The 24,418-nt window shown below is 38.2% G+C and overlaps 1 protein-coding gene across 1 annotated transcript; it reads right to left on the bottom strand.

Annotated features, from left to right (window-relative positions):
* Nucleotides 1–964: 964 nt before the first annotated feature.
* On the bottom strand, nt 965–24,322 carry YY1 (YY1 transcription factor; the record flags this gene model as incomplete). Its single annotated transcript, XM_025896069.2, has 5 exons — nt 965–3,141; nt 4,284–4,442; nt 7,004–7,064; nt 15,754–15,916; nt 24,241–24,322. Coding segments are annotated over 5 exons (648 nt in total), but the record flags the coding sequence as incomplete, so codon positions are not given.
* Nucleotides 24,323–24,418: the final 96 nt, after the last annotated feature.

Below are 24,418 nucleotides of genomic sequence, written 5' to 3'. Positions count from 1 at the left end.
TGATGTTTTATTTCATTATGAATTTACTCATTTAGGATTTCAAATCTGAACCTGTACCCCTCCTACCACCTTTTCAAGAGACACTCCATGTCTTGTATTTACTGACAGACCATAAACAGACACAGCTAGAGAAGTGTAGTCTGTTCCATTAAAAAGTTGGTCTGAGTACAAAAGATGCTGAGTACTGAATCTGCCTCTTTGCATTCTGACAGCAGCAGAACCAGGTAAGGTAAATGTACGATCACATGAGCAGTAGAATGTGCAAGATGAGTAAGCACTGAAATCTTTCGCCAGTTTTAAAACCACCGGTTACATTTCCACCACCCCTCAGACTCTCCTCCCCTTACCTGAACTCGCTCACACACTGGTGGTGTAATGCAGGAATAGTAGGCTGGGAAAGGTGGTTTCAAAGTCACCTCTTCCTATTCTCAAAGCCTGTAATTGCTTCACTGAAAAACCTTAAGGAAAACTCTGGGATTAGTTAAGCATGATGTTTTAAGAGCAAAGTGTGGCAATTATACTTCAAAAGCTTAAATAACTTATAGAAGCTGCTTGATGCAAGTATTTATTCATATCCAATATGGAATTAACTACTTACAAAGCAAGACCTTTCAAGCTACTAAGTGTTGCTACTTACACTCAGGAGTATATTGAGTGCTACTGATTTGAGGCCTGAATGAAAATTTCTCTCTGTAATCAGATACAATATAACCAGAAATAATAACAGTTATGGTTCCCAGTTGGTCCTCAAACCAATATTTAACATAGTTTAGCCTCAAATATGTGTTCAAGGATGAAGTACTGACCACCTTGCAATTCAATAAAATGGGTACCACTTTACAACACAGGAAAGTAAACTTCTGTGCAAGCTTAACCATCATAGACACTGTTTAAGAAAAAATGTAGGGTCAATTAGAACTAGACTGAATTAATTTTATTTCCTTCCAAAAAGAATAGACACTAATTTAACTGTATACAGAATTTAATTTAACTATAACTATACAAGTTTCAGTATATTGTCCTGTTCAAAAACTGCTTATATATAAAAGAAAAAATACTGCCAAAATTCTAACGCATACTTTACAATTAAATGCCCCAACCTTCTTTCTACCCCTAATAACCTCAGACTAGAGTTGCAGTGTTCAGATTGATTTATGTATGGATGAAAATTCCCTTGGTCGTAAGTGTAGTTTCTTTATTACCCATGTTTTTTTTTGCACTACCACCAACACTGGACTCAAAATTAAGTTTTACAGTATTAGCAATAAAAACTTTGATGAACCTTGTAAGAAGAGAATTCAGAAAAAGATTAACAACACTTTTTACTGCATTAAAATATGTTACATGTCTCTAAAAAATAACTTATGCATTTCTGTGCATTTTCTCCTGTTTATTAATCTGTCACATTTTACTATAGTCTCTGCTAAGTTCTTTCTTTGAACACTTGAACAAATGAGTAGTAACCACTCTTATCAGACCATTTAAACTCAACTCCTTTAAGTTCTCTTAGAACACAAGAGTTTTTGTTTTGAAGCAAAAGGCATCAAATAAGGTTCCAAGAATTTTTATCATTACACTCAGTCAAACAAGTTAGCCAAAAGAAAAGGACAACTTTTTTTTTTTTTCTGGTATGACAACTCAAACCCTACCATTCCTCCACTTTCTATTGTTACTGCATTTAAACCTCCAACATTCTTTACCTTGACTAAATAAAGGTTTCTGTTTAGTTATTTACTGCACTGTTTTACCTAGTTGCTGTCCAGGCACACTGAAAACTCCCCACTACACTGCCAAGTCTGCAAATCCACCGTTCCAGTTAATGGAAGTCTAGGTCACTCAAAACCAGAATTACAGTCGGCAATTCTGTTTAGATATACCATCTGATGTGGTATTATGTAATTGCATCACAAATCACTGTAATTGAATGCAAAGTAAATGAAACTTGAGTTTATTAAGCTTCCAATTTCTGGGAGGTCAAGAGGAACTAGAACTGCTCTGGACAACAAAAGAAAATAGACTGTGCTTACAGATCATTTTCTGCCAGATTCTTTCTTTAGGACCACTGTTTTATTGTTGCCCTTTCTATTACATGGGGGGATGTACATATTATCAGGTGTTAATAAACGGTCAGTGCCTGTACAATACATTCTACAACTGAGCACCACTTTCCGTAACTGAACAGGCAAAGAAATTACACTGAACATCAGCATCTGGCAGTATTTCTCCAAAAAAAGTGACTAAAATGGGTTTAAATTGATTAACACTATTAAATCACATCTAATATTTGATACTACATGATTTCATTACAGCTATACGATACAATTATACAAAATGTGTTAACATCAAAGAATACAACCAAAATTAAGATAGCAAACAAAACCTATATAACTTTTTTTTCTTTACAGGAAAATACTTTTGAAGTATGCATGTAACTGCCCATTCTTTTAAAGAAAATCTACCGCAAGCAAGTTATCACCCTCCAGAAAATCACACATAGCATTACTACGCATATCCCCAAAAAGTGTACAATATGCACACTTGGAAAATACAAAATTAAAAAAAATTGTAAGCAACAGGTGAGCTTCATATTTATAAGAATGTGAAAAGAAGTCCAATTTTAGCACTGTTGTATAAAGAATTGTCTCTTTTGATGCGAGTTCATGAGCTGACCCGGCCAGTTGGGGACGCACTTTACAAAACACCGTGTTCTTGAAACGGGGTTACATATCAAGGTAGAGCATCTTAACAATGTCACCTTAAAGTTTTTTGTGTGATTTCTCTCTTTTTTTTTTTTTGCTTTTTATTTACTACTTATCAAAACACGTCCTTTAGTTTGTAAGGTTCTTTTTTTTTTTTAAAATTCTTTCCTAGAAACAATATACAAAGGGGAGGCGTATTTATTTCCAATTCGTTTTCCTGCAAGACGCTTTTGAGTTCAAGAATGTTCTCCTCCAACTTTCACTGGTTGTTTTTGGCCTTAGCGTGTGTTAAGATGTGAGATTTCAGGTTAGTTGATTGCGCAAACTTCTTATTGCAGCCGTCAAATGGGCAAACGTAGGGCCTGTCGCCAGTATGAATTCGCACGTGTGTGCGTAAATTGAAGTCCAGTGAAAAACGCTTTCCACAGCCTTCAAATGTACACTGTTGAAAGGAAAAGATGGACTCTGTTAGCTAACAAAACAGCACACGTTTCCATCGTTGATTAGAGCAATATTCTTCTTTAAATCATTAGACTGCACAAACATGAAGTCAGATGCTGAAGATTATTATAGCGAAGCTGTGAGCATCATCTGTGAACTGCACCAAAAACTGCAATGCTTAGGTATAGATACTGAAGTATACTATGTATATTATATATACAATAGTATATCTATTTTCAAAGAGGAACATAACTAACTTCCAGCTTACAAGCAAATGCTTTCACTAAAATCACCTGTGCATCTGAAACAGGACTTTGTTACACTGTACTACAAAACAGAAACAAGGTTTCACATCAGCATTTCCCCCTTCCAGTGACAATTTGAAAGATTTACTCATTTTACCCACTTTACTTTTAAGATGGGCTTGAAATAAAAAGGAGGGCATGTTCAGTAGTAAATACTTATACTGACCACAGAGGATATCCAGTGTACACATTTAAGTGAATTCCTGAGGACTGCAAATCAAGTTTATAAAATACTTTACTTAAAAAAATAATTAAAAAATAACATATCTTAAATGTGTATTGGAGAACAGAGATATGCTCAAGCCTATGAACAGCTGTAAAGAAGATTTATAAGCAGTATCATATGAAGAGGGCAGGGGACCTCTGGTGGCAGAAGCCCACGTGACTTGATATAAACAAAAAGAGATTTAGTGACTCTCATAATTTTGCTGAAAACTGATTAATATCCTCTACTGAAAATTAGTATCCTGAGTCAACTGAGCAAACAGCCCCAAGTCTCAGCTGTCCACAAGCACTAAGTTGAAAAGACGATGAGGAGAAAGAGACATTTTCTTAATTCAATAGTAACTGCAACCTTCATTGTTAAAGTAACTTCACATCTTATTTTGAAAGGCATCTCCCATGTACATATGATCAGGCAATTTCTAAGAGAAGTCCACGGAAACAGTTACATGACAGACTAATTAGCTGAAGGGGACTTCCAGTTTCTAAGGTGATCATTCATTGCCTCATCTGATTTTAGGAAAGACACAGTATCCCCAAAGTCCTACAGAAGCCAGGTTACAGTTACAGTGTACATGTATAAAGGGTGGTACTCATGCCTGGAGGTGAACAATACCTGAAAGGGTTTCTCTCCGGTGTGAACTAGCTGATGTCGCTTTAGTTTTGAGCTCTCCACAAAGGCCTTGCCACATTCTGCACATACGTGTACTCGAGGGCCATGAGTGTGCAGATGCTTCCTCATGGCAGAGTTGTCCCTGAACATCTTTGTGCAGCCCTTAAAAAGAAGAGTGAAACTCAATTAGTAGATAAGCTAGTTCTCATGAAGAAGGTTTTATCTGCTACAGTACAAGCATATAAAATGCTTTTATATCCTGAACACTTTTATATAAGTTGGCCCTGAAAAGAACATCCATTACATTTATTTTTAAAAAAGCAATACAAGAAAATTAATAATTTGAAAAGCTGATAAAAAAACCTAAACACAATCTCAAACATAAAAATCTCAAACTGTCTCCTCACTTAATACTATGAGCCATGTGCAGTCAAAGGAATAATAGGACAGTCTCATGAAGAAAATGCAGCTCTGATAGAAGCAAATGAATAAACCAAACAAAAGCACACAATGGTTTTAGAGGACAAAACAAACACAAAACAAAAAACCCAACAAAAAAACCCCAAAAGACAGAATGAATTCATGGATACCTACGGTATATTCTTCAATGTGCTATATTCTGAGTACTACTACAACATATTATATAGTATCTAATATACTACAAATTATTCTCTAGTACCAATTTGTATGTGCACCACTCCATCTCCCAACATTCTGTCATCTTCCTTCTCATTTCTGAGAAAAAATGGAGCAAGAGGGTTGGTTTCCAGCACACAACTTACAGAAACTACCTTGTCCAAACTGGCAGCAGCAGACTGATCACTACCACCTTAAGACAGAGTGCCACTGCTACTACAGTTTAAACCTACAGCGTGATACTGGGCAACTGAGTAAGGTGAGAGAATCTGTTGAGTTAGTGCCAACTCAGCCTAAAAGCAAACAATACATTAACTCAGCTACAGCATCTGAAGTCTTAACCTGTGGTCCATGCTGCATCAACACAGGAATATTGCTTTTGATTCCAGAGTGTGCTTAAGCCAGCAGTGACCTGGGGCTCTCTTTACTTAATCCTTCTACTTGTTTTTTTTTCACCTTTTAATGACAGTAAGTATATCTATCATATGCTTTAGAAATGTCTTCCTCGAGGTTCAAAATGCCTCATAAAATCCTACTAACAACCATAAATTCTATTTGTACTACAAGTGATGCTTGTAGTTTAGACTTACATAAAACTAGTCTACCAACATCACTGTGTTATGAGGCATAAAATTTAACAGCAGAACCTAAAGGAACATTAAATTGCTAATATTAAATTCTGCAGGCTTCTTTTTCAAAAGTAATACATTTGAATATGCCTTATTTCTTAAAAAATGCGAAATGTCACTTTCAAGAAGAGTTCTCCCTTCAGGGACTAGAATTTCTTCAGTTAATTTTGAAGTACTGCGCCATCATTTGTTGCATGTAGCAGAACTGGCAAAGCAGCACCAAAATTAACAGACCATCAACTTTTTCTGTATTTATTTCAAAGTCCCTGCTTGCCTCCAAGAGCAGCAGTTACATCTACAATATATTTCTTTTTTTAACTGCAGTCATAAATGCACAAAGCCTAGAAACACTAGAAGACAGAAAATGGAAAGATAAAACATTCTTTTTTTCCCCCTGTTCAGATGAAGTTGAAGCTATGAAAGAGTAAATCAAAGAAATGAAGGCAACATTCCTTGGTATTGTAAAGAGTAACTGCTCCTGTATTTCTGAATACTGCATTATGATAAAAACATGACACTTGTAGAATGTGGAGAACTGGAAATCAATTTAAGCACAAAGAGGAATTCAGAATTCCTTACACCATGGCAGTCAGAAAGTAGCCCTCTATTCATGCTAATGGGTACTATTAGCTATCTGCCCTGATTATTTGCTTAGGCTCACACTTAATCTAGACCAGAAGTCAGCAAGATTGTATTTGTCTTTTTTTGTGACAGGCTAAGTCAGCTAACAGAAGCACTACAAAAGCTGGATAATGCAGTAAAGACAGATGCTACCAATCTAGGTGACTGGCAACATTTATTCAAGACAGAAGCTTGAATGTGGTTGAGAATCATACTGAAAAGCTGATAAAAAAACCTAAACACAATCCCAAACATAAAAATCTCAAACTGTCTCCTCACTTAATACTATGAGCCATGTGCAGTCAAAGGAATAATAGGACAGTGGTTCAGAATCGTATCTCCAAGATGCCTGCTTCTCAAGATGATGCACCTTCCAGCTCTGTGGAATGTAATTCAGAGTCTTCCAATAACGCTGACTTTGGCATCTGCACCATAAATTGCTGATTCCTGATCTAGACTCCAAATCTGTCATAGTTTCCAAGCAGAGGATATATAGATCTTAGGAACGTACTTTGAACAGCTTTCAGAACATTCTTTCAAGTATGTATTCTTGGGTGTCGGGAAATCACAACAGTAAAACCAGCATGTTAGGGGCTGTGCATCATGGTTACCAGAAGATTAGGGATGCACTAACCTTAAGACAAGGAATGGGAATAATATATTATTCAGTGAAAGGTTTTTAAGGAAGCCTCTAGAGAATAATAACTAAAATACAGTTAACTGAGTGTAGTCTATTAACAGCAAGATATTTTAGTTTTTTATTCTCAAGAGAAAACATCAATACAAAATTCTGATCTACAAATTACTGCCTACTCATAAGCTGAGCACTTCACTTACTTTGTGAGGACAAGCTATCGTTCGTGGAGCATCATCTTCTTTAATTTTTCTTGGTTTCATTCTTAAAGATAAAAAAGAGAACCAACAAACATCAGTATAAAAACATTAGTAGACAGCTCTTCTCCTCTAAGTGCATATATAATGAGCACATTTATCCCTTAGTGTTACATGCATCAGTGGTACTCACTTTAACATTTTCAAAACCTTCATAATAATAATAACAGTATAATTTAGGATTTGCAAAGTTCTGCTTTTCCAGAAGGACCTCTCAAATACAGAATAAGACATTTAATGCTACCTTCTTAATCCTCTATGTGGAAATAGAGGCTTTTTCCCTGACTTATACTAATTGTAAGTAGGAGGTTTTGTTTGAAAACTCCATTTTTGTTGTGCCAGTACCCATGTGGTCTGTTTAGCTTCACTTCCTCTCCATAGGACATGAAGGAGAGAGTAGATGCAATCATTCTTCAGAACTTTCACCACACACAAATCTTCAGAAGAAAACTCTACAGATGTGGGGAAAGCAGGAATCAGGCAAGTTGTGGAATCTACACAGACAACGTAGACAACCATTACAACCACAAAAATAGTCATTTATTCTTACTTTAAGCTACTGTGTGCACGGATTCCACTCTTGGCAACTGACAATCAATCACCTACTTACTCTTGGTCGCTGACAGGGATCTTCAGCATTACTTTCTGGGTGCCACTAATCTCCACTCACTGCATAAGGAGCCCAGCAAACTATTGCTTGTATGTGCTAGGTCTATTTAATACATAATAAGACTCTTTGTAGAAAAAAATCTTAGAACAGTGTTGTCACAACAACCACGTGTCAGAATTCAGAAGAGCTAGATGTGTGACATCACTCTGGGGAAGTGAACTGCACTTTTAGCTATCTTTATTTCTCAAACCTGTAGTGCTGTCTCCAAAAAAAACAAAAAGAGAAGGCTTATCCCCACCTAATGGCAGAGGTAGGTAGGTGTAAATAAATGAACCCCGCACAGCTGGAGATTGCCTTAGATAAGTAACGAATTTTGCACATTCCCAAACCTTGCTGTAGAAGCAGAGTTAGTCTATTCATGTGGGTTATTGAACAACTTTTCCTGATAATACAGTACAAGATAGTTCTGTGTGACAAGGTGGTTACATATCATATCTGTAAGTTAAACAAAAGGTTTTCTGGTGTACTTTAGTCTCAACTAAACAGAGACGAGTGGTTTGAAATAAAAAAAATAACTGGAATTAATCAGAATCACTATTCTTAACATTAAGAAGGAGGAAGTGTCTGTTGCTACCCAAGACAGTTTTAATCCCCATGAATTCAGTTCCTGGAAACTGATATTGAAGAACAAGGTTGGGGGAAGAGATTTCCAAGCAATGTATACATGTACTTTTTCCCATGCATTTTTATTAATTAATCTGAGCCCGGTTAAACAGCAACTTCTAAACATTTAAAAAACACTCAAGAGCTGTAGGAAAAATAAGCTAAAATCCCTCTAATCTGACCACATTTTTTTCTTTGCAGGCAGGGTCTATCTTCTTTGGTACTGTCACACTCCCATGTCTATGGCTGAAATCTGCTCTTTCACCTGCCCCCCTTCACGTGGACTGCTGAGAGAGGACAGCAATGAAAGGTCTTGAAAGGCTGAATTAAGGCAAAAGCAGTGAAAAAACTCCCTGAGAAGTCCTGAAGACCCAGGAAAATATTCTTAGAATTGCCAGTGGAGTAATATGTGATGGACTAGCCTCCTATGGCTCTGCCAGCTATCACTGGTCCCTCAATCTGACTCCTTTCAGAACTACAGGTGCAGCACAGTTCCACACTCATAGTACTGCAGGTACTGAGACTACAGGAAAACACACACAAAAGCTTTCTTTACAGTACCCCTACAGAAGGCTTCAACTACCCTTTGCATGGGATTGTCCTTATTACATCTCTGTGAATTTTAAAAACAGGAAAAGACACAGAAAGGAGCATCTGTAATGTCAAAACGGTCACACAGCAGAATGATTTGACAAGATGGGACATGAGAGAACACAGTGTTATGATTAGAGAACAAACACCCTTAGGAGACAAAGTTGGTGCCAAAACCATCTCCTTCTATCAACTTGTTAAATATAGTCTGAGTCTTCCCCCAGCCTCAAAAACAAAAGCAAAAAATTCCTAAACCCAAGGTCAGTGTTCATGACTGATCAGAATGACTAAAACCACTATTGTTCTGAAGTCTTAACTGACCACCTTTAAAGGGAGCGACTAGACCAAAAAAGGATTGCTAACAACAGATGTGGCAAATAGCTTTAGTGGGCAGTACCTGTATTTTTACACTTTGCCTAAGATCCTACTGATCATTGTGTTAAATCCTATTCCTGACTCTTGCATTTTGCCTCTGGTATTAAGTCAATCTTTGAGAAAGAAATGTTGCAACGGTGTCATCTCTAACAGGCTGCTGAGGTAGAGTGAGAAGGAAAATACCCTGGGCCAGTGTAGTCAGGGAGCCTGAAGAACCAACTGCAGGTGAACTGGATGGTCAGACATGGGACAGACTGGAGCATCAACATACACCTTATATTTTTCAGTTCAGTGCCTGAGCAGGTACGTAACATTATAAACGTCCATTCTGGAATAAGCTGACTTTTTAATTTTCAAGCTTGTTTCTACACTCAGGATTATCAGTCCAGCCAGTGTACTTGAACATTTAGTCAGAAAATGACAAAAAGTTCTAGCTAATAAACGAGCAGATTTTAAATCATCTCATTTTTCATGGAAGCATGGCGAGTGGGCAACTTAAGCCTAAAATGTGGAACAAGACTGTGCTTATGCACAGGGTTCCATAGACAGCCAAGCTACTCAGCAAAACAGAAGCACACACTTCGACAGGAAGAGGTGGCAAATGGTGTCCAGGCTGTATCTCGGTGCCAGAGGCAGCAAGAAACTGCCGAGCCCTTTACAGACTTGGATTAAAGGCATGAGGGCACGTACACCACAAGCACAGCTACGATAGATCCTTGTGTCAGCAATGTCATCTTGCTCACAAGGCTGCAGAATCCATATGGACAATCCCTCAAAGAACTCAAACATATTAGAAAAAAAGATTTTGGTCTTACTTTAAAATTAACTGTCTGCAAAAGGAGACCAGACTAGAATCTGGGCTGCTGATCTTAATTACACTGTTGCAGGTAGCTCTTGCTGGTGGCAGTCAGACTTTTGGCTCCCACCAAGTAGAGCATCTCTGCCAGCTCCATCCAAGTTTTCTTAGCCTGAAACATTAATCATAAACAGAACTCTAACAAATATAACTATTTAAGGCAACTACAGACCCACACATTAATACTGGGGTGGAACTTCTGAAACACTCTCCTTTGCAGAAAATCAATTTACATGGCAAGACCAAAATTTTCATTTCTGCAGTAAATTTATATGGCCATGCTAGTAGTAGCTAACTGTGAAAATTAGGAAGTGTACCTTTTGGATCAAGGTACTGGGACACTGCAATTAAAGGCTAAGTCTTAACTTGTACTGGGTGGGTGGAGGGAAGGAATGAGTGACAGCAGAGGGAGAAGGAAGGTGTGCAACCTTACAGCTTTACAGAATAAGCTTCATAAAAGCGCACACTCCTATCCATGCATAAGGAAGACTGAGTGAAATCACAACAACTCAGTTTCTCAAAATAAAGCAAGTAACACTGTCACTGTGCAGTATGTGAAAGTTATATCTAATCACCTCCTTTCATCTACACATCTGAATTGAAAGTACTGTACCCTGACAGAACCAATCCCCACTCTGCCAATCTCCACAACCTATATGCTCGTCCATAGACCCAATTTTAAAAGTTAGCCACAGGAACAGTGTTAAGGCTAGGAATAAAGTAAATATAACTCAAAAAAAAAATAACAGTATAGAATTTCCTCCTTGTTTCGAAATCTCTCTTTTTGCCGCTGTTAAGAGCTCTGCGTTCTCACATCTTTTTTTCTCCCTCCATACATAAATCTAACCTAAACAGCATTACACTCTCTCAGGCAACTCCTTTGACACAACCTAGAGGTCTCTGATGACAAGTAGTGATATTCACCCGTGCTGATGACCAAACCCCTAAGAACAACAGTCAGACATGGCAGAAATTATTCTCTCTCAGCAGTGTTACTGCCACTGCTGATCTGTTCCCTCCTCGTGCCATTCCCTTTGTGCTGCCCTGCTGAGCAGAACTAACATGAGCATCATGGCCCTGTGCTACTGCAAGAGTTCACTTGTGCTGAAGAACTCCTGAAACTGGCTAGACTGGCTTTTGGATAAATAGATAAAAGGGGAGTGGCACAAGGTGTCCCAGCAATCTATGTGCAACCCAAAAACCCACAGCCATTATCTTAACCGCGCTTCGGTCAGTTAGGTAGAAAAACGTCATAAAAAGTTCTTTCACTCCATCATTCTGGCAAAAATAATTACTAGGTTTGTTCCAGCTATGAAGGATATCATATGTGTAAACAGGGAGAGTGACCTTCGCAGTGTGGTACAGAGCAGAAGATTTCCCCTCCCCTAGAAGAGCACTCTGGGTAAAGCAATTGTCACTTTACTGCCCTTTAAGCTTCTCTGCAACAAGAACAAAACCAACACAAAAGCATACACCTTATAAAGAGGCCTAAGTCATAAATCTGGGTGACCAGAATGCTTTGTCAGTTTTAAGAAGGGTGTCCGATTTCAAACGCTAACGCAGTTTCCTCTCCTTTGCTTTCTAACCGTTTGGAAAGCGGATAGAAAGGAAGGGCAGTTCTCACAATGGCTCTCCCTCAGAAAAGATACCAAGAGCACCAGAAGATAAAACCACGGAGAGTAAAGTTTTTACCATCAAGACCCATTACTGTGCCAATTTCCCAGCTACAGAATATTCCCTTATTTCTTAGTTTTACTGATGTCTGTTTCCTGCTGTCTATAGCCAGTTCCATAGCATGGATCTGCCTGGAGAACAAGAGGGAGGGAGGGGGCAATCAGGGTGTAGCCAGTTGTCATTAGTGGCTTGCTTTGAGGGAATTTGCCACATGCCCCCGCTAGAAATATTCCTGCTACCTTCCCAAGCTTTTAACACCAAGCAGTTATGATTTCTTCACAGTTAACTACTGAATTACTTGTAATCAATTTAGACTGGAATGAAACATTTTATTCCACTTGAAAGAATTTCCATTGTCACAGTCAAAGGTATGAAATGAAAATACGGTAACTTATTAGGTTTCATGTCTTTCTGAGCACATCATTCACAATTAACATTTCACATTTTGATATGATTGTCTCAGAGAAATCCACCTTTTTTTAAACTGCATTTTTAAAGCATGCTAGAGAAAATTCATGACTCCTAAACCAGAATGAAATAATCTGTAAAAGGTGATAAACTGCCCAACTAGGTATAACTTATGGTAATTCATCTGTGCACTACTGAACACATCTTAATGTTCTGACACAGCTTGTTTATTCACAGTGTTTCCAATGGAATCGTAGATTGCATAAAAGCTTTTCCAGGAAGAACCATAAGAGTTCCAGTTAAAGGATCCAGATTCCTGCTATGTGACTCAATGACAAATACACTAAACCAGGTGGTGAAAGACAATTGTACCACAACAGACAGTCAACAGCTCGCTCTGGAGTCCCACTGAGTTCTGAGCACTGATGGTCACTGCACATGCTCAATTACTACAGTTCCAAATTATTTTTTTAAGGGTTGAAGAACTACAGACGACTTCAAGCATCAAGTCCATTCCTGCACTACCTTTCACTTACTATATCATGATCATAACACACAAACCGTGCCCAAAATCTACTATCACTAGAATTCAAGCTTTGTTTAAGCTTAACCTCAGAAATTTGTTCCTAATAATCGATGCCTGGTTTTCAGTAGCTAATTTCTACAAATGTATGGTGAGATTCTTTAAACTACCTTAACAAAAACAAGAAAGCAAACCCAAATAACTTTCTGTCAACTACACAAAGCACACTTAGCATACAATTCTACTAGCCAGTTCACACTTCCTTATATGAGGACTGTCAAAATTCTTTTTCCAAGTAATCAAAGTTTTTTATTCAAAACTTTACTCAAGCACACGAAGTTACTTAACAGGTTTACAACTTTTAACTTCACGTGCTGCTCAAAGTTTTCAGAATTTTGAAATTCTGAACTGTAAAACAACCAGCAATGCTTGACAATTTCAGATAAATTTACATTAAACACATTCTTTTAGCATGAAAAACTGGTTCCTTGAACCTCCAAACCCAATCCCACACATGTAAACCCAATTTTTTCTTCCAGCTTGGCATGCAATGTTTCTGGTGATACTGCACACAGGAAGATCAAAGAGACAATTGAGCAGTGGTTTGGAGATATGAGTGCTTGAATTCATCTTACTAGACCCAAACAATATTCAAATTCTAATACACCCATATTCTTTATTCTCAGAAGAATAAAAAAATGCAATAATTAGAAACATAAAAAAATTAAAAATAAAATGGTTGTGTGTTAAGACAAGGGTGAAAGTTTGACAGTCATCAATTCTGACCGAGAAATCAAAAAACTTTCCTTAAAACAGAAAACGCATTAAATTTTCATGTATCTAAAATTAAGCTATCAGAACAATTTTTCCTAGCAAACTTGGGGATACTGCTAAAGGATATGTCCCCCTAAGTTGCTTGTTCTACCATCATATACTTCTCACTGAAGTGAATTACATTTTATCTGCTGCACAGAAATAGATTAACAGAAAAGGGACTGTACACACAGACCTCAATCTTTCCATCATCTGCTACGAATTCTAGCTCTGGAAATTCCTAGAACATTCCACTATGAATATAAAAAAAAAAAAGTGATAATTTTAAAATACTGCCAGCAGCCACCATTTTCTCTATAGAAAACTAACTAAAACATTTTACAATATTCAGAAATATGCCGACAGATCTTATAGAAGTAGTCTGGTCATTTCAAGAAGCCCAAATCCTGGTAACCATTTCAAGTATTCAAACCAATCTGGAGAAAAAGTATTCAGTATCTACATGGAGAACAGTCTGTGAGAAACTATTTCCACTTCCTAACAAAAGACAGCTATTCAGTACCTCAGTGTTTAACAGAACCAAGAGTTTCACCATGTTTTAAAATAACATATAATAAGTAGAAATATGGAATGTTTTAGAATTAGAACACTACAGACACTCAGGAGTATCACTTAAACATTTGCTTTCACAAAAAAAGTGTATGAACTTTTCAGCAGGCTTTAGAGAAAAATACATTAACTTTGATGAACAACAGTAAAACAAGAAAGAGCCGTATCATTAGCTAGAACCACTCATCACTTTAGATAGAACCCTGTTTTCAGTTGTTTATGATCTGCTTTTAAACATTTTCAGACTGGATAGCCTGAAGCACAGAGCAAGACCTGCAAAATTATTTTACTAGCCTTCAAAATTCATTGTTCAATGGCTATACTGAAAAAAACTGTGGGATGAGGCTGTGCTGTCATTCCTCTGGCACAAACACACTACAGAGTAACAGGAAAAAACTTGTAGAAAAGCAGCAAGATCAAAAAGGTGAAACAGGAATAGATGCTGTTTCACTGAACACCAAGATCCATGAAGCCAGACCAGAACTTGTATCAACAGTCCCTGCCATCTAGTAACTACTAGGAAAAAGGCACACTTCTGTACTAGGTGACCTAGGAAGTAAAAATACCACCTGCTATAAGTGCCAGAACTGTGCACCAGAGCTCTGAAGAACAGCCAGCTGCTAAAAAATGAAAATTAGTGTGGCTTTACACGTACATTTTGCTTTCAACATGGGTAAAACTCGTAGCAGCAGCTAGAGAAAGCTATGGCTCAGATATGTAGAGACACAGCACCAACGCTGCCCCTGCACAGAGCAGAGCAGAAGGGGAACGAGCCAGCGCTGCAAAGGCAACCCCTGCGTGGCACTTCCAGGGGCCGGAGCGACCTCGCGGTTGCCCTCTGGTGGCCACGGGTGGCCCCGAGCACCCGGTACCAGAGCCAGGGCCCTGCAGAGGACACTTTTCGGTACCCCCAGAACAAGTTACTCCACCTCCATTTGACAGTCAGTCACCTTCTCACTCAGGTCAAGGAATTGATATGTAAACGAAGGACAATACTGACTTAGTAGAGGAAAATCCAAGCAGTACAGTTACCAATTGTGACTGCAATTATCAGTGGCACTTCAAAGTGCACAACCCGTGACTGTGAAGAAGTTGTTAAAGACCTCGAGCTTAAGAAGCAGGTAAAAAAAACCAGTAAGTGACTTTACAAACTAAATACTGTAGTCTAGCTTTTTAGTACTGAATAACCTGAATGTAGCATTTCACTTACTGGATCCTTCAGTGCTCAGGATTTTAAGGCTACTCACATCAAAAAAATGTTCTGTCATGTAAAATCAAAGACTTGATAGGGTTAGAAGGGACTTCTGGAGATCATCTAGTCTAACCCCTGTGCCAAGGAAGGCTCACCCAGAGTGATGCAGTCTATCCATGTATTTAGGTCCTGTCTTACCCAACAGAACTAAAGATCAGAAGTCACTGAAGAAGTGACTGCTGAATATAAACCCCACTTCCTTTAGTTCAGAAGAGAGCAGCTGATGCTAAGTCCCTTGTTTTAGAAGATAATTAAATGGAACAATAAGCCATACTAAATCTACCATTCTGCCTAACAGTTTCATAATTAAACCTGTGAAAAGAAAACCATTTTAGTTTAAAGTTCCTTTCTTCCTACTTACCTAGCAAATTCAGCCAGTTGCTTGGGGTCCGAGAGGTCAATGCCAGGTATTCCACCAGGAGGAAGTTTCTTCCCTGTCATGTACTCTGAGTAATCTGGAGGAGAATTCTCTCCAATGATCTGCTCTTCCACTACTGTTTCATGGTCAATATCTTTCTTATCATCTGAAATACACAAAATATTGAATTCAGTACCTACTAAAGATCAAAACAGCATATAAGTTATTAGGCTGCATCTCAATATAAATTCACTAATGCTGCACATTTAAAAGAATACACTGCACTTCCAGATCTCCATCGTAATTGTGAAGAACAAAAAGACAGTTACAGCATGGAGAACACAGGAAGAATACAGTGGGTGAGGAGAAGAAGCAAAAGTTGCATATCTACTTATATACAAATACAGAAATAAGTAGAACAATCTTATAAATATTGGCTGCATTTGAAAGACAATGTACTTTTCCTGAAACAATGCCTAAATATTCAGTTCCCCTAACTCTTCAAGACTAACCTTCACCATACCCTCTCTGATACTCAACAGCAGTCCGTAACTCTGGAATTCTATCAGAGGAGTGGCAGACACTTACCCTATGATGTCAAGACTACTGATCTTTACTTCAAGTCTTCAGACCCCTTGACCTCCAACAGAAGTGTCACAGAGGGACAAGAAATTTAAAAATAACTGCTAATGTGCTTCAGCACTTGCCTGTAAAATTAAGGTTTTTAAACACTTGCAGACTGGTCTGAAAGAAAATAAAAACTTAATCCTGTGTCTCCCTCCCAAGGGGGCTTCCTTCTGTGGCAAAGGCCAGCCTAAGGTCCTTCCCACTCTACTATGCAAACAGCAGGCTGGAATTATTCAGAGCTTTGATCTACAAGCCAGTTAAGATACTGCTATTTTCTCTGCTCTAGAGCTCCTCCTACGAATTTGTGCTCAAGGACTGCAGTGAAATCATGTGTAAGACCTGCTGTTGCTGTCTACTCACATTTAGACCTTAGAACATACAAGACACAATCTTTTCTCTCTCCTATTTCTTTTGTAACAGAAATCGAAATACACAAAAATTATAGAGAATAGAAACATCCACCTATGTTCCTCACTGCCACACCAGGAGAAAGACATACACAGCACCTATCCTGTTTTCCACCCTCAAATACACCTAATGCAAGAGATGTATATATGGTTGTAACTGCTCAGCTCAATGTAATAAACTTGACAGTACATTACTTCTCCTACTATGTGTATGGGGGGCAGATTCTGGAAATTATTTTATACACAAGAGTCTTTACAAAAATAACAGGAAGTTTTATTTTACGGGTAGTGTTTAAGCAATGAAAACACAAGGTGGTGGGACAGAAATAGTATCTCACCAATTAATAAGAGATAGGAAAACATAAGGCAGAAAACAAAAGAGGAAAGGTTTTGGGTTCCTTTCCCCTAAACAGAAACACAGGAAATAACATTAGTCATTACTTAGTAACTCAGGCTAGGAGAGAGAGGACAAGATATATGCAAATAAAGGACATATACTAAGCACAAATTTGTATTCAATTTGTAATGCCTGCTTTCAAGGTTTGCCACCGAGCTATTTCTAGAAATGTTACTGCTAGTTTGGGGTTTAATCTGATCTACCAGATCAAATAGCAGTTCATGTATATTCCATGGTGAAAGAGGAAAACAGACTCCAACGCTGCAAAGACAGAAGTGTAAATAAGAAAATACTCTCTGCAGCATTAAATCCAAAATAAACCTCAAAATCCACTATTTGAACCTTTTTTGTTCTCATCTAGTTTTCTCACCACACAATGTTTCAGCCTCTTCCAGTGCTTTAAAGAAAGCAACTGAATTTACTTTAAGCGAGGATTATATGTTAAATTTTACAGCACCTGAAGGAGTTACAAATTCAAGTCAAAAAACCTTCAATTTGGCAACATTTTTTTCTTCTAAACAGAAATTTGAAAAAAGATTATTAGCAATGCCTACACAGGCAGAAAAGACATGGAGCCCAGAAGGGCACAGAATTTCTGTAAAGCTAAAAGCAATGCCTTCTCCATGCTGTAGACTAGAATGAGATCAGCTGCCTTCAATGTAACCATTTCAACAGCTACCTAGAACTTGCAGTTTGACTGTTTGATGACATTCATAACATAGACAAGTTTTCATTTCCTGCCTTAGATCAGATGCACAAGTCAACAGGGAAATTTTGTATACATTCCTAAAGATCTTCTTTCCTTCCCTACTGTAAAGGCTCACTATTCCACAGTGCTTTCTTGCTATTTGAGGACCAAACTGAAAGTCAGCCTTCAGTGTCTTTACTTCCCAAAAGCCTGCCAATAGAAATCAGTTCTACAGCTATTTAATTCCACAGACTACTGGAGCAAAACACAAAAAACTATGAACATATTGATTTGACAGAGTAGAAAATAAGAGAAACTATTGTTTAGTACATTGAGTTACGTGAAAATAAAAAACAAGCACATTTTTCCATACCAAAAAACTGCATCTCTACAGCAGCACACACCTCCACTTCTAAAAGTGAATTTAAACCAAAGCAATAAAATACAAAACAGTTACCTCCAAGTCTTATGTCAGGCTAATACTTCTGAAAAAGTAGCAACAGATTTCAATAGCTCTTTAGTATCCAGACCATCCTAGTTACAGACCATCCTATGACATTATCAACTCACTAGGAAAACAAAACAAAAACAACACACAAAAACCCCCCTTGGAGGAAGTTTGGAAATGGAAAAACTTTACTAATGTCCTCTGTGCATAAATTTAGTTTATTTGTGATGCCCTACCAACCTGGACTAGGCAGCTCAAAGTCTGGAGGGGTAAAGTGCAAGCAAACTTTCACTCAGGTTGACAAGTTAACCAATAATTCTCACTGCAAACTGGGTAAGTTGATTGATGTTTTTTGCCTTCAAGCAAATCCTGATGCCCACTACAGGCAAATTACTTCCCGCTTTTCCTCTCATGAAGCACTGGAGAATCAAACATATTGCATCCAAAGCAAGGCAAAACACAGACACAACCCTGAAATTACAGTGACACCTCTGGATAAGTGCAGTACAAATAAGGCACGGTAACTCCATGCAGTTTATGCCCAAGCCAACCTAATGTGGATGCCACCCATGCAAGCTAAATATGGACAGAGCCATGGAGCCAGTCAGGAAAAGGAAATTAACTGCTATGTACTATCTGATCCACTGTTTTGTCCCTTAAAACCACTTAAGAGTAGAGCAAACTCAAACATAAGGCATTCTGCTTAAGTGTGTATCTAGCACTATTCTTACAGATCTAATGCAACTTTCTGTTATGAACTTGGAACACAATTTTAGTCCCCCTCTTCTGAAAGACAGAGAGGATCTGAACACATCAACTAGCTAATCACCATCTTCACAGAAACATTCACTACCAGTCACTGCAACAGCTACGTCCAATGTTCATCTATCTCATAAAGCTGTTTTAATACTGTTTTTAATACTGGTTTGTTAGAGACACCACAGATATTCCCCTACATCCTTTTATGCCAAATTACATTAAGATAGGTGTATAGTTAAACCAGGTTTTTCTATGCCCCTTTTTAGAGCACATACCCAAACATTTCATGTTGTGTCCTCCCACCTGCACTGCTATCATGCCCTATATACAGGCAGCACACATGTCGAACTGGATCCACTTAGGCCCTTCAAAGCAACTACTTCAAACATTTTTTTACTAAGATCAGTGAAAGTTCCCTGTTTTAGCAAGCCATGTCTTTTGACTACTGGTGAAATAGTCAGAGGTTTTAAGAGAACTAAAAGTACCAACTGAAGTAGGAAGAAGCAAGATTACTGGGATAAAACTAGTAACTGCAGATTCAATGACAAAACATGGTAGAATCTGTTTCTCAAGACTTTATTGATCATGCTTTGCCTCTTATTACCATGCTTTCTCCATCTCTTGCAGCTTTTCTGTTGCACAGAAAATCCATGCACCTCAGAACCCCACTATTTCATGCATTTCTAGACTAACAGCTAGCTCCAGCTGACAGCTCTGGAACTCCCCGGTTTTCTAAGATGACACTCTTAACTCTCAACCCAAGGAGCCCTGTCAATATTTTTGCCTCAGTTATTCTTGATTTTAGCCATCGTACTCCACTTTGAGATCCCCAAATCCTGAACCATCCTTCTCCTCCTCTATTACCAAGCAGAGAGAAAGCACTAGTATTCAATTGGTTTTCCACTGTGGAAAACAGGGTGCCAAAGGGAACTCAGGAGGTACACCTGGCAGCAAAGCAATGAGACCTGATCCTATAGCTTCCTCCTCAAGGTACCAAGTTAAAAGACATTCTACTTACCAGCTAAAAGGATGAACAACATTTAAGCTTAAATTTTCTTTTTATGATCACACAGTTAAACACACTGGCTTTTAGGAACAGCTGAGAAGCAATTACATGATAAAGGATGTATTCAGCAACTGAGCAGTACCAATGCACTGTCATAACAGCTTGGTTATTGCTACCACACTGCAATCTCCCCAGGCAAATTAGTTCATTGGTCATGTTTGGAGGCAAAGAACTGTAATTAGCTTGTTAAATAATACAGTTATTTAGCAGACACTTCTGAATGTTAAAATTCTATTTTGCACAGTATGTCATTTTTTAACCTAATCGGCTGCCAGGTTACTTTCCCTCTGACGTGCCTTGCATACAGATGGAAACAGGTTCTTCTTTCCCCCTGTCACCCATCTCTTATTTCACACCACTGAGACATGAACTGACAAAAACAGTGCATATATCAATAGTCATCATCTGACTTCAGCATTTATGAGACACTGTGCCGAAGCACTATGACCTGAATGGTCAGCATATGAGCAACTCAAGCATCCCAGGGAACGATCCAGCAGCAAGCTAGAGGATTCTAGTTTGAAAGGTGGGCTAAGAGGCAAATTAATTGAGTTATTTTAGATGGTGAAACACATGTATGTATTTCACTTTCAAAACTGAAAATACATTTAAAATAGACACAGGAAAAGGTCCATCTTATCACTGGAAAAAACATCAGGGCAGACTCAATACTTACAGATACCAGAACCCTGTATCATAGTCTTAATCAGAGTGAGAAACAGATCGTCATCTTAATATTTTAAAGGAATCAATCACTTTCTGCCTCCATTATGAAAAACTTTCATATAAGAATCTCATTACCTATCTGTCATCGTAAAGTATTTTGGCCATCCTTGACACAGGTCCACAACTGAACAAAATGATTCATCTATCATTTATACTATATAAGACAACTGGTCAGACAGCAGATGGCTATTTTTCTCACCCCTGCCATCTGATGAAGTAAAATGAAAACCCTCCTATATTTTTTGAGACATTTGAGTTTTTCTAAGAGGTTTTGAAAAACTTTCTAGAAATCCAACATGAATGCCCCAAGCTTCCAAATGTGAGTCCACAGCACAGGCTTCCTGGATGATCAAAAATAATTTTCAAACCCTGCACGTAACTTCTGCATCTTTGTCTTTCCTATCTAGGATACTTGAGCAGTTTAACATCTGTGGACAATGTTTGGTTGTGCTATTTCAGTCTTAATTTGCAGACTATGCTAACAATAATAGTTTAAGTCAACACCTATTTCAGGTTTGAAAGCTTGACAGTCATTACCTAGAAGCAGATGTAGTTACACTAATACTTTTTCCCCACTCAAAATTAAGCCCCAACTGCTTGAAATTTCAGTATTTGGTGCAGCCAGCATTTAAGCACCACCTTCCAAATGCTCCTGCATGTAAGAATCAGTTTTCCAAGCACCAATGATTGTGACAAAATGATTTCTCACAATCCTTCCTCACCCCCATTGCTATTGTGCACCCAACCTGGAGAAAGTCACTAGAGACAATGATTCAAGTTGAATCCAGCAAAAGCACTAATAAATTCCACTTGATAAAAACAATTTTTCTAGTACAAATTGGGATGTCTCTCTTGGAGAGCACCATTAAGTTTAAACAGTTTTCTGACAAATATTAGGACAGTATAAACACACTACAGGAACATGATTGAAGTATCCACCAGATAGACCTCTTCAACCCTTTCAGAAATATAGCACCTTTGTTCACTTCTTATTTTCACACATGAAGAAAAACAAATAATTCTATTCTGAAGATCTGAAAAGCTGATCTGAACTAGAACAAAGCATTCCTGTTTCAAACTAAACACTTTAATTGTAGGTCACAAGTTTGATATCACTATAGATACCAAGGTGATAAGAGAAGTTATGGTAAGTTTAAATCGTTGCCAACAACAGTACTGCAACTTCTAAATAACCACATAACAAGACGAGGACTAAGTAGTCCCCTTTAGTCACATTGCTATATATTTCACAGATTATTTCTACACATTTCAAAAGGTGTTACAAGACATGTTATACTCAATTTCTGGACAAAGATTTATGATTGGTTAAATTTGGTACCACCCATGTACAAGCTAATATAGTAGCACCAGCAAACAGTAACAAGGAATTAATTCACATTGTCTTCCCACACTGTGGTGAGCAAAGTGCCCTTGGTTCCTGATTCAAAAACCCATGCACAGCAATATAGGGCTCATTGTTGTATCTTAATGCGTGGCCTTATTTACTGTTCGTCTCTTGATGAACTTCTTGCTAAGCATTTAAACCAGTCCATTACATCAGTGTGCAAGCAAGTCTTTAATTATGTTAAAAATATAGATGCAAAACTGCTATCTGTCTTCAAAATAAAGTATGCCTGATTCTGCAGGGAAACTTTAGCACTACTACCTTTTTGCAAGTCAGTAGTTTTGGTTTGTGTATTTTTTTTTTGCATTAATTTACTCTGGGGGGTTTTTGTGGGTACTTGGGGTTTTTTGGGGTTTGCGTGTGTGTATCCCCCTATCCCAAGTACTGTTTCTTTTGCAATTTTTCTGGAAATTTTTCTGGATATTTTTTCTGGATTTGCCCTCTGAAACTTCAGGGGAAAAAAAAGATAAAGTCACAGCATTTAACCACTTCGGGCCACTTCTGTAACATTAAATAAGTCACATATGAGGTGTAAGAACCTGTCCAATACGTTCGGTAAAATGTCACAAGATCTCAACTGAACAGGCTGTTTGAAGCTGGAGGTGTGTGCATGCACTCACACGAGGAGAGGAGGTCAAACTCTAAGACTGTGCTTTCGCCCATACATTTGATTTTGCTTTTGGAGGGGTTTTTTTGGCATTAGAAGTGAAATCAGACTAGTATTCATTCTGCTGCACCATGGATATAATTGAGTTGAATATAGCAACGCAATTCAATCTCCAGTAAATTATAAGTGGATATCATTCCCACTGAGCTTGCATGGTCATGCTCATAAAGAACAAAACCACCGAGATCAATAGGGCTATCCCTGATGTAAAAGCTGTGTACATGGGAAGAGAAGCAAGTTTATTGATTATACACATGCTTCACTTCAGCCAAGTAATAATCAGCATGCAGAAGGTCTAAGGAAGCATCCTATCAGGCACTCTGAATTTCCGAGTGCAAATGCATGCTAGAAATTGTCAATTGATCTCAGCGAGGTCCTGTATCCTGCCACTTCATGAGTCATACAGCCACTTGCATTCAGCTACCTCAGGCAGCAGCCACAAGTCAGAAAACTATAATAATTTCTATTATCTTTTATGTTTCTTGGATGGTGAGTTCTAAGAAAAATACCAGCAAGGGAATTTAGTCAGTTTTCACACAGTGACACAGAAGCATACAAAACACCATCCAACTAAACATTAGTTGCAAAACTCTTGCATGTTCTTTTCTGTTCATCAGGAAGCAAAGAACTTTGATTAAACTGACCGGCCTACCAACTGACTACACGTCAATAGTGTCAGATACTCTGTCAAACTTGCTAAAGTAATCACCTGTATTTAAAAAGAGAGTAAAAATCTGAACCACCATGCTTGCCACCTTTTCAGGCAGGAGAATTCAGTCATCCAATACATTTTCTCTTCTACACTTGCCTTTCTAACAACAACTGGTCATTTGCAAACATCACAGAGTGCAAACATTTTAGACATCACTACACACTTTTAAAAATGCAAAAGAGCACAGAATTTACAATATGCAAGACAGATTACCAAACTACTATTCAAAGAGCACGCACCAATTTAAACGTTACATGAACTCATACTATTTGACCGCTTTTTTTCCACATTTACATAATTTAAGGACAGAACTGTTGATGACAGAACCTTACTGCCAGCAATATATTTTAGTAAAAAGAAAAAATAAAATAAAATAAAGTGGGCAGGGCAGGTACCAAGTCAGGTTCACTCCAAGTCCCACAGACACTAAACCCCTTCAACAAGATTTTATTCCCTTTAAAGGACACTCCCACAAAAAAAAAAAAAAAAAAAGGAAAAAAGGAAAAAACCCTTCTCAAAAAAACCCTTCTCAAAAAAAACACAATCTCACACGACACGGACTCTCTGCGCCTATTTAAAGATTCAGACCTAGGCGAGGGAAAAGCTGGACGGTTTGCGAGCGCCAAGCAGCAATTGCCCCTTTCCTGCCCGCGGCTCGCAGGGACGGAGGTCAGCCCCAGGGCCGCCCCTCCGGCTGTCACACCCGGCTCCCCTCGGGCTCCGCAGGGACGGTGGTTCGCGGCCGCCCCCTCCGAGCCGGCGGGAG

This window comes from Manacus vitellinus, unplaced genomic scaffold (genome assembly GCF_001715985.3).
Source record: "Manacus vitellinus isolate BGI_N305 unplaced genomic scaffold, ASM171598v3 scaffold_6_pilon, whole genome shotgun sequence".
Classification (NCBI taxonomy): Eukaryota; Metazoa; Chordata; class Aves; order Passeriformes; family Pipridae; genus Manacus; species Manacus vitellinus.
Note: the sequence above shows the minus strand (reverse complement) of the source record. Positions and strands in the feature narration are given on the sequence as shown.